Source organism: Nilaparvata lugens, chromosome 6 (assembly GCF_014356525.2).
Source record: "Nilaparvata lugens isolate BPH chromosome 6, ASM1435652v1, whole genome shotgun sequence".
NCBI lineage: Eukaryota > Metazoa > Arthropoda > Insecta > Hemiptera > Delphacidae > Nilaparvata > Nilaparvata lugens.
In genome coordinates this window covers 46,160,597-46,175,426 of record NC_052509.1, presented here as the reverse complement: position 1 = coordinate 46,175,426, position 14,830 = coordinate 46,160,597, and the positions used below count along the sequence as shown (strand labels likewise).

Below are 14,830 nucleotides of genomic sequence, written 5' to 3'. Positions count from 1 at the left end.
ATTGTGTTGAGCTTTGGGGTGCAACAAGTATAAAAAACATTCAGAGAGTATTTGTTCTGCAAAAGCGTTCAGTAAGATATTTAGCAATTTTAGAAAATCTTTACCATCTGTATATATCTATCGTGATCTACTTTTCACTGCAGATAGAATTGGTACCTTGAAAAAGAGTTTAGAAGTTCATAACTATTTTACACGTGGTAGTAGAACGTCATTGAACATCATAGGTTAAAATTTTCAGATCAGTGTCCGATTCTTTATGGCTTGCAACTTTTAAGCAAGCTGTCTAAAAATTTGTCAAAGTCTAAATTGTATTTGTACAATTATATTGTATTTCTATGGGCCACACACAGGGTAGCCTATAGTGAACACACATTATAGAACAATTCTAATGGTTTTTTGAATGTGCTTTTCCTTTCCTTGCCCTATTAGGAAAGTATTGGTTTCCAAAAAAATTAAGGTACCCCAATTTCTTAATTTCTATACGTTTCAAGGTCCCCTGAGTCCAAAAACATGATTTTTGTGTGTGTGTATGTGTGTGTGTGTGTGTGTGTGTGTGTGTGTGTGTGTGTGTGTGTGTGTGTGTGTGTGTGTGTGTATGTGTGTGTATGTGTGTATGTCTGTGAACACGATAACTCCATTCCTAATTAACCGATTGACTTGAAATTTTAAACTCAAGGTCCTTATACCATAAGGATCTGACAATAAGAAATTCAATAAAATTCAATTCAAGATGGCGGAAAAAATGGCGGATAATTACTAAAAAACCATGTTTTCACGGTTTTCTCGAAAACGGCTTCAACGATTTTCTTCAAATTTATACCATAGATTCATAAGCCCTATCAACTGACATGAGTCTCATTTTTGGGAAAATTGCAGGAGCTTCGTAATACTCTTGAGAAAAATGGCAGATAATTACTAAAAAACCATGTTTTTCACGATTTTCTCAAAAATTACTTGACCGATTTTTTTCAAATTCATACCCTGTATAGTTATTTATCAGCTCTATCAACTGGCATGAGTCTTTTCCCTGGAAAACTAATGGGGGGTCCACCCCATCCTTGAGAAATGGACGTTGTAACCTCCTTCTAGTGCATGAGGTAGGTAGGTAGAGCAGTTTATAAAAAGAACACAGTCATAGTCTAGATATTTCATCTGTAAAACAGCTGTTTTGACGACTTTTGAAAAAATCATCGAATTTCACAATTTACACAAAGGAAAAAGTACTCTGAAAACAATTATATATACACATATAAAGTAGTCTGATCGTAGTTGCAAATATTTTGCCGCCAATCGTCATTATGTTATTCCCCTAAATTATTCTCGTCTAAGAATGAGGCTTACAGTTCAATGAGCAAGGAAAGTTGTGTGAGTGTACCACACCAGATTTTTTATTATTTATCTCAATAATGATTCCATATTTATCAATATTATGTGAATAAGCCAGCGTTTACACAAATCTACATAAAGGAGCCTTGTAATTTTATAACGGATTGTCCTGACCGACCGGTCATGAGGGTGGGTGTGTGATAAGCTGCACTTGTGACGATGAGGTTGAAAGAATTGAATGTTGTTGGTGTGTTTGGCAGACGCCGATGGATCACCCAGTGCTGAGTAGCCTGTTGGCTCCGATCCGACAGCTGTGGGAGGACGTGAGGCGGAAGGCGGTGATGCGGCTGGAGTACGAGGGCCTCGATCAGGTTGGCAGGCCTGACCCGGCCGCATATGCCATGGACCGATACGCATACTATGTCTGCTTCAAGTGTGGAAAGGTACAACAGACAGCTATAGTGAGATTCACGTTATAAAATCAGCACCTGATTAACATTGTTTAGATATCGTTATCTCTCATTAGACACAGCAGATAGTTCTATTCTGTTTTAGCTTCGCATTTTTGTCAAATTTGTGAATCAGTATTTGAAGGAAATAAAATTGAGGGAAAATGTATTGACAGTTGCCAGTGACATTCATAATTATCCGACTAGGGCCAGAGGAGATCTTCACGTACCTAGGTGCAGACTCAGTAAATCTCTTTCAAGTTTTCCAGTAGTGGGGATAAAATTGTTCAACCTTCTACCAGCCTCCTTCTGTAGGCCTACCCTTTCCCTAACTATATTCCTTGGATTTTTAAGAAAATGGCTTGTTACAAATCCGTTCCACTCTTTAGAAGAATTCAGGACAGGAGTATGTAGAATATATTATTATCAACTATTGTATGAAATAGTTAATTATATAACGTAGCCTTATTATGGATGATTATTGTCTATTGATTTTATTGATTTGCTATTATTGATTTTATTATGTATTTTGACGTAATTATGATTCGATTATGTATTGTAATTTTATAAAATATTTTGTGACGTATTGCCTTATGTGCGATTGTATCTTAAGGGTAGATAAATTGTTTGATTGATTGAAATTGTTTCCGGACTATGTAGAAATATGATTTTAAACCACCAGAATATTAAATTTCAATTATTAAAATGTATTATTAAATCATGAAAAGATAAGGTGATTTGGAAATCCCCAAAAAATCTCCCCTATTTTAACACACCCCACCACCAAGTTAGTTAGTTTGTATTTTGATATTTGTACTTTTTATATATTTTTTATTTTCTTTATATTTTGTGTATGTTTTTGAATATATTTGCATTTTAATTAAGAAAATATTTCCTTGGTGAATATAATATATTTGAGATATAAACAACAATGAACAATTTTAATATTATACTGCCGAAGTATAACGGTACATTTGTTCTTCACTACTTACAAAAAAAAAACATATATTATGGGAAGCAAGCTCTGATAGCATCTGCCCAGGGAGTTGAAAGATTTGAAAACTTATGTGCTAGATTAAAAACTGAGTAATTTTTTTCAAAATAGGAACCAATATAATATATACTTTAAAAGATTTTTTCCAATAACATATCATTTCATGTCTTTCAAATTACCAAATGCATCGCGAATGATATCTTTTATTGAAGAATATTTAATAAATGATTAGACGATTTCAATGTATGTATTGTGTTTGTGAAGGCATACTACGGCGGCGAGGCGCGCTGCGACGTGGAGGCGGGCGGCAACGGAGACTTCGACCCGGCCGAGCTGGTGTGTGGCGCGTGTTCGGACGTGGCGCGTGCGCAGATGTGCCCCAAACACGGCACCGACTTCCTCGAGTACAAGTGCCGCTACTGCTGCTCAGTGGCCGTCTTCTTCTGCTTTGGCACCACACACTTCTGCAACGCCTGTCACGACGACTTCCAGCGCGTCACCAACATCCCCACCGCACAGTTGCCGCGCTGTCCTGCTGGTCGGTTGCCCAGTCTCTAGATATTTAGCATTTATAAGTAGAAGGGATAAAAATATTCATATCCTGGTTGATTGCTTAGTCCGCCGATAGTAGTTATCTTTCATAAGTGGGAGGAGGGGGAATATTCATGTCCTGCTGGTTGTTTGCCAGTCCATACATACAGTAAATATTTCATTTCATTTATCAATTGAAATACATATTTATACTACCTACGTTAGTTATAATTATCAACTCGTTTGTAATTTTCTTTGTGTCTTTGTTTGATCTTTTTTTAATAACCTACCTGCGCACAGGTTTTAAACCTATGCATGTAGGTTTTAGGTCATTCAGGTATCATTTTCCCTCAAATATTACCCGTAATTATTTATAATAGACATTATATTTATTTTAGCAGCAATGTTACTTTCTTATTGATAAACTATAAATATATAGCTACATTTAGCATCAACTTGCTAATGCAATAAGTAAGTACCCTTATTGTTTTTGTTTTCTTTGTTTGTAATGTTTTTTGGAAGTTAAAGTTCAAATCAATACAAAAATCATAGAGCAATGACTTGACATGGAAATATTTATGTCCTACTGGTTGATTTTCTATTCCATTCATAGTTATCATTTATAAATAGGAGGAATGAAAATATAGAAGATGTCCTACTGGTTGATTTCCTATTCCATTCATAGTTATCATTTATAAATAGGAGGAATGAAATTATAGGTGTCCTACTGGTTGATTTCCTATCCCATTCATAGTTATCATTTATTATGGGAAGCAAGCTCTGATAGCATCTGCCCAGGGAGTTGAAAGATTTGAAAACTTATGTGCTAGATTAAAAACTGAGTAATTTTTTTCAAAATAGGAACCAATATAATATATACTTTAAAAGATTTTTTCCAATAACATATCATTTCATGTCTTTCAAATTACCAAATGCATCGCGAATGATATCTTTTATTGAAGAATATTTAATAAATGATTAGACGATTTCAATGTATGTATTGTGTTTGTGAAGGCATACTACGGCGGCGAGGCGCGCTGCGACGTGGAGGCGGGCGGCAACGGAGACTTCGACCCGGCCGAGCTGGTGTGTGGCGCGTGTTCGGACGTGGCGCGTGCGCAGATGTGCCCCAAACACGGCACCGACTTCCTCGAGTACAAGTGCCGCTACTGCTGCTCAGTGGCCGTCTTCTTCTGCTTTGGCACCACACACTTCTGCAACGCCTGTCACGACGACTTCCAGCGCGTCACCAACATCCCCACCGCACAGTTGCCGCGCTGTCCTGCTGGTCGGTTGCCCAGTCTCTAGATATTTAGCATTTATAAGTAGAAGGGATAAAAATATTCATATCCTGGTTGATTGCTTAGTCCGCCGATAGTAGTTATCTTTCATAAGTGGGAGGAGGGGGAATATTCATGTCCTGCTGGTTGTTTGCCAGTCCATACATACAGTAAATATTTCATTTCATTTATCAATTGAAATACATATTTATACTACCTACGTTAGTTATAATTATCAACTCGTTTGTAATTTTCTTTGTGTCTTTGTTTGATCTTTTTTTAATAACCTACCTGCGCACAGGTTTTAAACCTATGCATGTAGGTTTTAGGTCATTCAGGTATCATTTTCCCTCAAATATTACCCGTAATTATTTATAATAGACATTATATTTATTTTAGCAGCAATGTTACTTTCTTATTGATAAACTATAAATATATAGCTACATTTAGCATCAACTTGCTAATGCAATAAGTAAGTACCCTTATTGTTTTTGTTTTCTTTGTTTGTAATGTTTTTTGGAAGTTAAAGTTCAAATCAATACAAAAATCATAGAGCAATGACTTGACATGGAAATATTTATGTCCTACTGGTTGATTTTCTATTCCATTCATAGTTATCATTTATAAATAGGAGGAATGAAAATATAGAAGATGTCCTACTGGTTGATTTCCTATTCCATTCATAGTTATCATTATAAATAGGAGGAATGAAATTATAGGTGTCCTACTGGTTGATTCCTATCCCATTCATAGTTATCATTTATAATAGGAGGAATGAAATTATAGATGTCCTACTGTTGATTTCCTATCCATTCATAGTTATCATTTATAAATAGGAGGAATGAATTATAGATGTCCTACTGGTTGATTTCTATCCCATTCATAGTTATCATTATAAATAGGAGGAATGAAAATATAGAAGATGTCCTACTGTTTGATTTCCTATCCATTCATAGTTATCATTTATAAATAGGAGGAATGAATTATAGGTGTCCTACTGGTTGATTTCCTATCCATTCATAGTTATCATTTATAAATAGGAGGAATGAAATTATAGGTGTCCTACTGGTTGATTCCTATCCCATTCATAGTTATCATTTATAATAGGAGGAATGAAATTATAGATGTCCTACTGGTTGATTCCTATTCCATTCATAGTTATCATTTATAAATAGGAGGAATGAAAATATAGATGTCCTACTGGTGATTTCCTATCCCATCATAGTTATCATTTAAATAGGAGGAATGAAAATATAGAAGATGTCCTACTGTTGATTTCCTATCCATTCATAGTTATCATTTATAAATAGGAGGAATGAATTATAGGTGTCCTACTGGTTGATTTCCTATCCATTCATAGTTATCATTTATAAATAGGAGGAATGAAATTATAGATGTCCTATGGTTGATTTCCTATCCCATCATAGTTATCATTTATAAATAGGAGGAATGAAATTATAGATGTCCTATGGTTGATTTCCTATCCATTCATAGTTATCATTATAAGTAGGAGGAATGAAATTATAGATGTCCTATGGTTGATTTCCTATCCCATTCATAGTTATCATTTATAATAGGAGGAATGAAATTATAGATGTCCTACTGGTTGATTTCCTATTCCATTCATAGTTATCATTTATAAATAGGAGGAATGAAATTATAGATGTCCTACTGGTTGATTTCTATCCCATTCATAGTTATCATTTATAATAGGAGGAATGAATTATAGATGTCCTACTGGTTGATTCCTATCCCATTCATAGTTATCATTTATAAGTAGGAGGAATGAAAATATAGATGTCCTACTGGTTGATTTCCTATCCATTCATAGTTATCATTTATAATAGGAGGAATGAAATTATAGATGTCCTACTGGTTGATTTCCTATCCATTCATAGTTATCATTTATAAATAGGAGGAATGAAAATATAGAAGATGTCCTACTGGTGATTTCCTATCCCATTCATAGTTATCATTATAAATAGGAGGAATGAAAATATAGAAGATGTCCTACTGGTGATTTCCTATCCCATTCATAGTTATCATTTATAAATAGGAGGAATGAAATTATAGATGTCCTACTGGTTGATTTCCTATCCATTCATAGTTATCATTATAAATAGGAGGAATGAAAATATAGAAGATGTCCTACTGGTTGATTTCCTATCCCATTCATAGTTATCATTATAAGTAGGAGGAATGAAATTATAGATGTCTACTGGTTGATTTCCTATCCATTCATAGTTATCATTTATAAATAGGAGGAATGAAAATATAGAAGATGTCCTACTGGTGATTTCCTATCCCATTCATAGTTATCATTATAAATAGGAGGAATGAAATTATAGGTGTCCTACTGGTTGATTTCCTATCCCATTCATAGTTATCATTATAAATAGGAGGAATGAAATTATAGATGTCCTACTGGTTGATTTCCTATCCCATTCATAGTTATCATTATAAATAGGAGGAATGAAATTATAGATGTCCTACTGGTTGATTTCCTATCCCATTCATAGTTATCATTTATAAATAGGAGGAATGAAATTATAGATGTCCTACTGGTTGATTTCCTATCCCATTCATAGTTATCATTTATAAATAGGAGGAATGAAATTATAGATGTCCTACTGGTTGATTTCCTATCCCATTCATAGTTATAATTTATAAGTAGGAGGAATGAAAATATAGATGTCCTACTGGTTGATTTCCTATCCCATTCATAGTTATCATTTATAAATAGGAGGAATGGAAATATAGATGTCTTACTGGTTGATTTCCTATCCCATTCATAGTTATCATTTATAAAAATAACGAATGGAAATATAGATGTCCTACTGGTTGATTTCCTATCCCATTCATAGTTATCATTTATAAATAGGAGGAATGGAAATATAGATGTCCTACTGGTTGGTTGCCTAGTCTCAATTCAATTCAAAAAATTCTTTATTCCTCATAGAAAACAAAACAATATGATTTACAATCTGCTGTCAGTTCTACATACTCTTACAAGAACTCATACATAAGAATAATATTTTGTACAATAAAAAACACCAAAAAATTAAAATTAAATCAAATAGAAAGTGGTTCTCAAAAATACACAACCTAGTATTTTATCATGATTGAGATTCATAACTCATAACTTATCAGGGAAGAGTCGTGAACCGACAGTGCTTTAATTCAGGAATGATCTTCACATGGACCTGAGGTCTGTGTGTGAAGACTAGTTCTTCGGATTGCCAATACGTTTGGAAGATTCCGAGGAATGATTCAGATTTTTGTAAACATTCACGTTAATAAGGATTGACTTTTTTGAAATAGATAATATGGTAAATTGATAATATTATACTAGATATTACAAAAACAACAGTTACAATAATCTGTTGGTGATTGTGTTTAATAGCACTATGTCATAGGGTATTGGTACGCAGACCTGTTGTCTGGATGACGATGACTAATCCACAAGAAACAGGCGCGGGCCCCAACAGATTGACCAATTTGGGATATTGTAATGGTCTCAAGTTGTAGAATAATAATAATAATGAAGTTAAGTTTATGTTAAAAGTGAGTAATTAAAAAGAAAAAATATATGTAGTAAAATGTGAAAAATATATGTAAAAAAATTAATAAATTTATAAACCACATAGATTTGGAGGATGACCAGAGGGCGTCCCCAGAACCATGCGCGGGCTCTCATTCATCAGGTTAAAAAAAAATTAAAGAAAATTTATCAGAGCGCGAATATATTACAATTAGCTAGATAGATATTGAAAATAAGATTAATAGATATTGAAAAAATAATGTCGATGAGATAATTAATTCCAGGTTTCAATTATTTTTATGCTCAGTTCGGTTACCTATATGCCGACATTATTAGTCCTTCAGAGTTCTCATTTATAAATAGGAGGAATGAAATTATAGATGTCCTACTGGTTGATTTCCTATCCCATTCATAGTTATCATTTATAAATAGGAGGAATGAAATTATAGATGTCCTACTGGTTGATTTCCTATCCATTCATAGTTATCATTTATAAATAGGAGGAATGAAATTATAGATGTCCTACTGGTTGATTTCCTATCCCATTCATAGTTATCATTTATAAATAGGAGGAATGAAATTATAGATGTCCTACTGGTTGATTTCCTATCCCATTCATAGTTATCATTTATAAATAGGAGGAATGAAATTATAGATGTCCTACTGGTTGATTTCCTATCCCATTCATAGTTATCATTTATAAATAGGAGGAATGAAATTATAGATGTCCTACTGGTTGATTTCCTATCCCATTCATAGTTATCATTTATAAATAGGAGGAATGAAATTATAGATGTCCTACTGGTTGATTTCCTATCCCATTCATAGTTATAATTTATAAGTAGGAGGAATGAAATTATAGATGTCCTACTGGTTGATTTCCTATCCCATTCATAGTTATCATTTATAAATAGGAGGAATGGAAATATAGATGTCTTACTGGTTGATTTCCTATCCCATTCATAGTTATCATTTATAAATAGGAGGAATGGAAATATAGATGTCCTACTGGTTGATTTCCTATCCCATTCATAGTTATCATTTATAAATAGGAGGAATGGAAATATAGATGTCCTACTGGTTGGTTGCCTAGTCTCAATTCAATTCAAAAAATTCTTTATTCCTCATAGAAAACAAAACAATATGATTTACAATCTGCTGTCAGTTCTACATACTCTTACAAGAACTCATACATAAGAATAATATTTTGTACAATAAAAAACACCAAAAAATTAAAATTAAATCAAATAGAAAGTGGTTCTCAAAAATACACAACCTAGTATTTTATCATGATTGAGATTCATAACTCATAACTTATCAGGGAAGAGTCGTGAACCGACAGTGCTTTAATTCAGGAATGATCTTCACATGGACCTGAGGTCTGTGTGTGAAGACTAGTTCTTCGGATTGCCAATACGTTTGGAAGATTCCGAGGAATGATTCAGATTTTTGTAAACATTCACGTTAATAAGGATTGACTTTTTTGAAATAGATAATATGGTAAATTGATAATATTATACTAGATATTACAAAAACAACAGTTACAATAATCTGTTGGTGATTGTGTTTAATAGCACTATGTCATAGGGTATTGGTACGCAGACCTGTTGTCTGGATGACGATGACTAATCCACAAGAAACAGGCGCGGGCCCCAACAGATTGACCAATTTGGGATATTGTAATGGTCTCAAGTTGTAGAATAATAATAATAATGAAGGGTTAGTTTAATGTTAAAAGTGAGTAATTAAAAAGAAAAAATATATGTAGTAAAATGTGAAAAATATAATGTAAAAAATTAATAAATTTATAAACCACATAGATTTGGAGGATGAGCCAGAGGGCGTCCCCAGAACCATGCGCGGGCTCTCATTCATCAGGTTAAAAAAAAATTAAAGAAAATTTATCAGAGCGCGAATATATTACAATTAGCTAGATAGATATTGAAAATAAGATTAATAGATATTGAAAAAATAATGTCGATGAGATAAATTAATTCCAGGTTTCAATTATTTTTATGCTCAGTTCGGTTACCTATATGCCGACATTATTAGTCCTTCAGAGTTCTCTGACCCTATATTTGATAGCAACAGGCGTGTTTTCTTCTTGAATGTACCTATTGAGAAAGACTCAAATAGGTTCCAACTGGTAAAGTTGCTACTTATGTTTCTATAGAGAATTTCAGAAATATATGAAGGATTGGTTGTGGAATAGGGCTTATAGAGATGAGAAGATAAAACTTGGATGTTTTGTGAATAGCGAGTAGTATGTTCTTAAAAGCTGTTTTAATGATTTCTCTTTGGACCACTGCGAGGGGTTCAAGCACTGTTTTAAAAGCTCCCCCCCCCCAAGCAATGATGCCAAAGGAGAGGAGAGACTGAATATAAGCATAGTAGGCCATTTTGATTTCGATCTCATGGAGAATGTCAGTCAGCATGCGAAAAGCATATATAAATTTGCGAACCCTACACTTCAGGCGGTAGATGTGCTCTGACCATCTCATTCGGCTGTCAAAAACAACTCCTAAATACTTGTATGAGTCCACTTTCTCTATGCTTTCACACGTACATAGGTTGCTCAATGGATTATCACAATTATGTATTTTTATATTCTCAAGGTTGTAGTCTGTTATGGGGCGGAGAGATATTGGCATATACTTTGTTTTTGATATATTAAGGGAAAGGGTGTTCTGGTCCAGCCATTTCTTCACCTGGAAAAGGTCCTGTGAAGCCTTGTTACGGACCTCCTCCCATGATCTTCCCTTCAAAAAAATAAGAGTATCATCTGCAAATAACATAATTTTCCCATTAAGTTGCAGTCTCGATATATTGTTGATGTAGATAAGGAAAAGCAGAGGGCCCAAGGTCTATTCATAGTTATCATTTATAAGTAGGATGAATGGAAATATTCATATCCTGCTGGTTAGTTGCCCTGTCCATACATTGTTGTCATTCATCCACACTCTCGACAAGTGCGTACAAATGATGACGAGCGTGAGAGTGTGGACCAGGCATAAGAAATTAAAGTAATGGAAATATTCATGTCTTTCTGGTTGGCTGCCAAATTGTTAACAAGTAGGAGGAATGGGAATATTCATGTCCTGCTGATAGGCTGCCTAATCCGTGGATAGTCATCATTTGAAGAGAAACCATTCTACGAAGAATGTTTATCATTTCTTCACATCTCTTTGCCATAGAATTAATAGTGATTAATGCATTTATCTAGTGTCTAGTGTATAATTTGAAGGTCTTTAAGTCTATAAGGTTGAAGTCATTAAAATAATATTTTGTATGATATGTTTATGGAAAAACGAATTATTTTGATTTTTTTACTTATTTATAATGTATAGAAATGGAGGAATAGATTAATTCATATAATTTACAATAACTTCGGTCCAGAGTATCAACAGGCTAACCTTAATATATGAGGTTAACATGTAATTTTGTTATTGAGGTTTATTAAATCACCTTATAATAATGAGATTGTTGCGTTATATAAAACAGTTATTTAATTGTTCGTGATTTTACATCTTTCAAAGTGAATACCAGAACCCTATTCAAAGGTTCCATAATTCATAAATATGTTTGGTGAAAACTTTTTAATAACAATAAATCATTATAATCTAAATTTGGGAGAGGAATTTTTAAAGAGTTTCCTGTTTCTGATCTTCCAATATTATTTCAATTATAAGTAATTTTGTACTAATGAATAAAAAAAATCCTAACAATTGTTGGTGTTTTTAAAATCACAACTATCGATTAATTCTACAATTTCAGTGTTTTTTTTGTCGACGATAACGCCTCGAAAATTTCAAATAGTGTGGTTCAGAAATGAGGATATTGAAAAAATAGCTTGAAAACATAATAGATTCCATGGTTCTTTTCGTAACAAATTTAAATAACTCTTCCATTAGGCGTATTCTGTATCATCGTTATGAGCTTCAATGAAACCAAATTAATTACCAAGTATATTGCTTTCCAATATAATCTTAATAGCACATTTGAATTTCAATAGAAAAATAATATATTCTTGTCAATTTTTTCAGGTCCAAAAGCCAAAAGCTTGGATGGTGAAGAATGTCCACTCCATGTGAAGCATCCTCCAACAGGAGAAGAATTTGCATTGGGCTGCGGTGTTTGCCGCAATGCTCATACTTTTTAGAAAGCCATTTTCGTATATAATTGCTATTTTCATGTATGATCTCAATGTTGTATGTTGTCTCTTTTTTGCCTTTTCATGTACAATGTTGTATTTTATGTGTTTTTTACCAAATATTCTAGATTTTTCTAGTATGATTTTTTTAGTACAATTGTTTGTTGTATTAATGTGAGTTTCAGATTTTGCAATGTCTAGACTATACCAATAATTGGTCTATAGTGTTTTCATTATTTTGTATATTTTTATTATTCTAGTCGAAATCGATATATATTATTTTATGTAGGTACTTCATTTTAAGATTAACAATCTCAATCGAATATTAATTAATCTACATAAATATAGTTCCATTAATTTTACTATTCGGGTTTAATTGTTCATCGTCCTGTTTAAATGATATAATTTCCATTATTGTCTGTATTTTTCTCTTTTCATTCATTAATTGAAGAGTTTATTTATTGATGAAATATGTAGAGTCTATTATAACATGAAATATATTCTAGTCATTTTTTTTTTATATCAATCGATAAATCGATTCAGATACTCTAAGTTTTTGTGTCTTCAAAAATAATTTATTCATCAATGAGAATAACGAATTATGTTTTGATACATCAATAATTATTATTTTTGGTCATTTCAAAATTATTATGTATGACTAATATGAGTTTTTTTTCTTTGAATAAAATCAATAGGTAGTGGTAGTTCTATAATCTTTCATGAATCAATCAGATCCTAATCGTTGAACTAAAATACTTAAAACACTTTGGTGTTTATCTTACATTGCCGGCCACATTTTGCAAGATTATTACTGTCTTCAGCTAGTACTTACTCAGCACCTTGACACTCTTCTAGGATCGGATACATACGCTGCAAGCAATAAGCCAATTTTATAAACTCAACACCAGGAGGAGAAATGACATTAATCTTACTCAAGACTGACCAAATCACACAGCAGTTATTCCATTCGCACACTAAAGATATTCAATAGACTTCCTCAGTGTATTCGTGAATTGAAAGAAAAATCTTTCATAAAAGTACTGCGAGATAATTTTAAACTGCTTAACCTCCCACTCTACTCATTGGGTGAGGTGGAGATCACAAGTTTTGTCCACCCATTTGGCTTGCCATCTTAAGTTAATTAGTGTGGACTTTTGTGTTTTTAATTTTTCTATATGCTTGTCATGGATTGATGAAGAATTGAATTGAATCTCTTTTAATAAAATATCATTGATTTTTTGTCCTAGCATGATTATCAATTCATCAAGGGAAACATAGATAGATCATGTGTACCTGATTCTTCATACTACATACACCTTCAAAGGATCAATTTTTTCAAAATGTGAATTGTTCAGACCTCTATTCACAAATTTCAGTTGATGAAGGCTATTTTGAAATGACTATAGATATTTGAATTCAGATATCTGTTCAGAACAATTACTCAGGGAATAGAGTAGGAGATTGGCCACGTTGCCCTTGCTATGCACACTGTAATGTGACCATTTTTGGATGCTCGCCTCGTCTCGACAAAAAACGGAGCGAAGACATTCAAATACGAGTGCTATAGTGTGGTCCACGTTATAATCGCAGTGTGTGATTTGCAATGGTGTTGCTATCCTTGTCTATCGTTCAACAAAGCAGATGGCGCTATCTCTTTCACGCATTGCGATGTTGACTCATCGTTGATCAACAATAATGTAAAAATTCAACTAATTAACAAAATATTTTATATCAATTATGAAAATTTATCATTACAGCCTTAAATAATAAATTTTATTGACAAATAAAATATGATTAACTATTTTCAACAATAATGAACAGTTATTCATCAGATATACCAGTATCAGCTATGTTTGGGTGGCGAAGCTGTGATCTGGCAACCCTTTTCTCCTATCTTCCTACACAGCCATTATAACGTGGACTTCACTATATGACTATTCGATCGGATTAGAATCCGCGACCAAGTAGCACTAGCAGACTGAGAGCTTGTTCACATGACCGCGATTTACGCTCGGTTGGCAAATCGCTCGATTTGCCAGCCTTATACACATGACAGCGATTCATGATCGGTTAAGACTGTGCAAAGGCTGAAATTAAACTTTCTACTAGTGATATTTTTCAAAGTTTTTCGATTTGTATATCATCAAGCTATCAAAATAGGAAAGTTTTCTCAGAAAAACATTTTTTCCGATCATTACTTTTTGAGGTATGAGCGCCTAAAGTTTAAATTTTTGGAACAGAACATTTCAAATACGTTAAGAGATAAATCCATGAGTTTTTGAAGATAAATTCTCCATGGTATTGTTGATTGAATGAAACAAAAATTTTCTGAAAATATCAATTTTGAGAAAGCTATTCAATTTACTAAAAATCACCAGAAATAACTCATTAATTACCTAAATAACCTAAAAGATTATGTTCAATTATGTTTTAATGGGGAAGATTGAGTTCATATTTTTTTATACTTTTAAATGTCAATATGTTTATATCATTATTAATGTTTTGATTATTGAATAATAAACACAAATAATGAAAATAAGTATTTATAATATTAATTTT

General features: G+C 32.9%; 1 protein-coding gene across 1 annotated transcript in view; it reads left to right on the top strand.

The window, feature by feature from the left end:
* Positions 1–12,954, top strand: part of LOC111048490 (E3 ubiquitin-protein ligase MYCBP2) — a 287,490-nt gene extending 274,536 nt beyond the window's left edge. Inside the window, 3 exon segments of the mRNA XM_039431468.1 lie at positions 1,587–1,769; positions 3,034–3,307; positions 12,165–12,954. Of these exon segments, the coding sequence (XP_039287402.1) occupies positions 1,587–1,769; positions 3,034–3,307; positions 12,165–12,280 (573 nt within the window). The 3' untranslated portion in view covers positions 12,281–12,954.
* Positions 12,955–14,830: the final 1,876 nt, after the last annotated feature.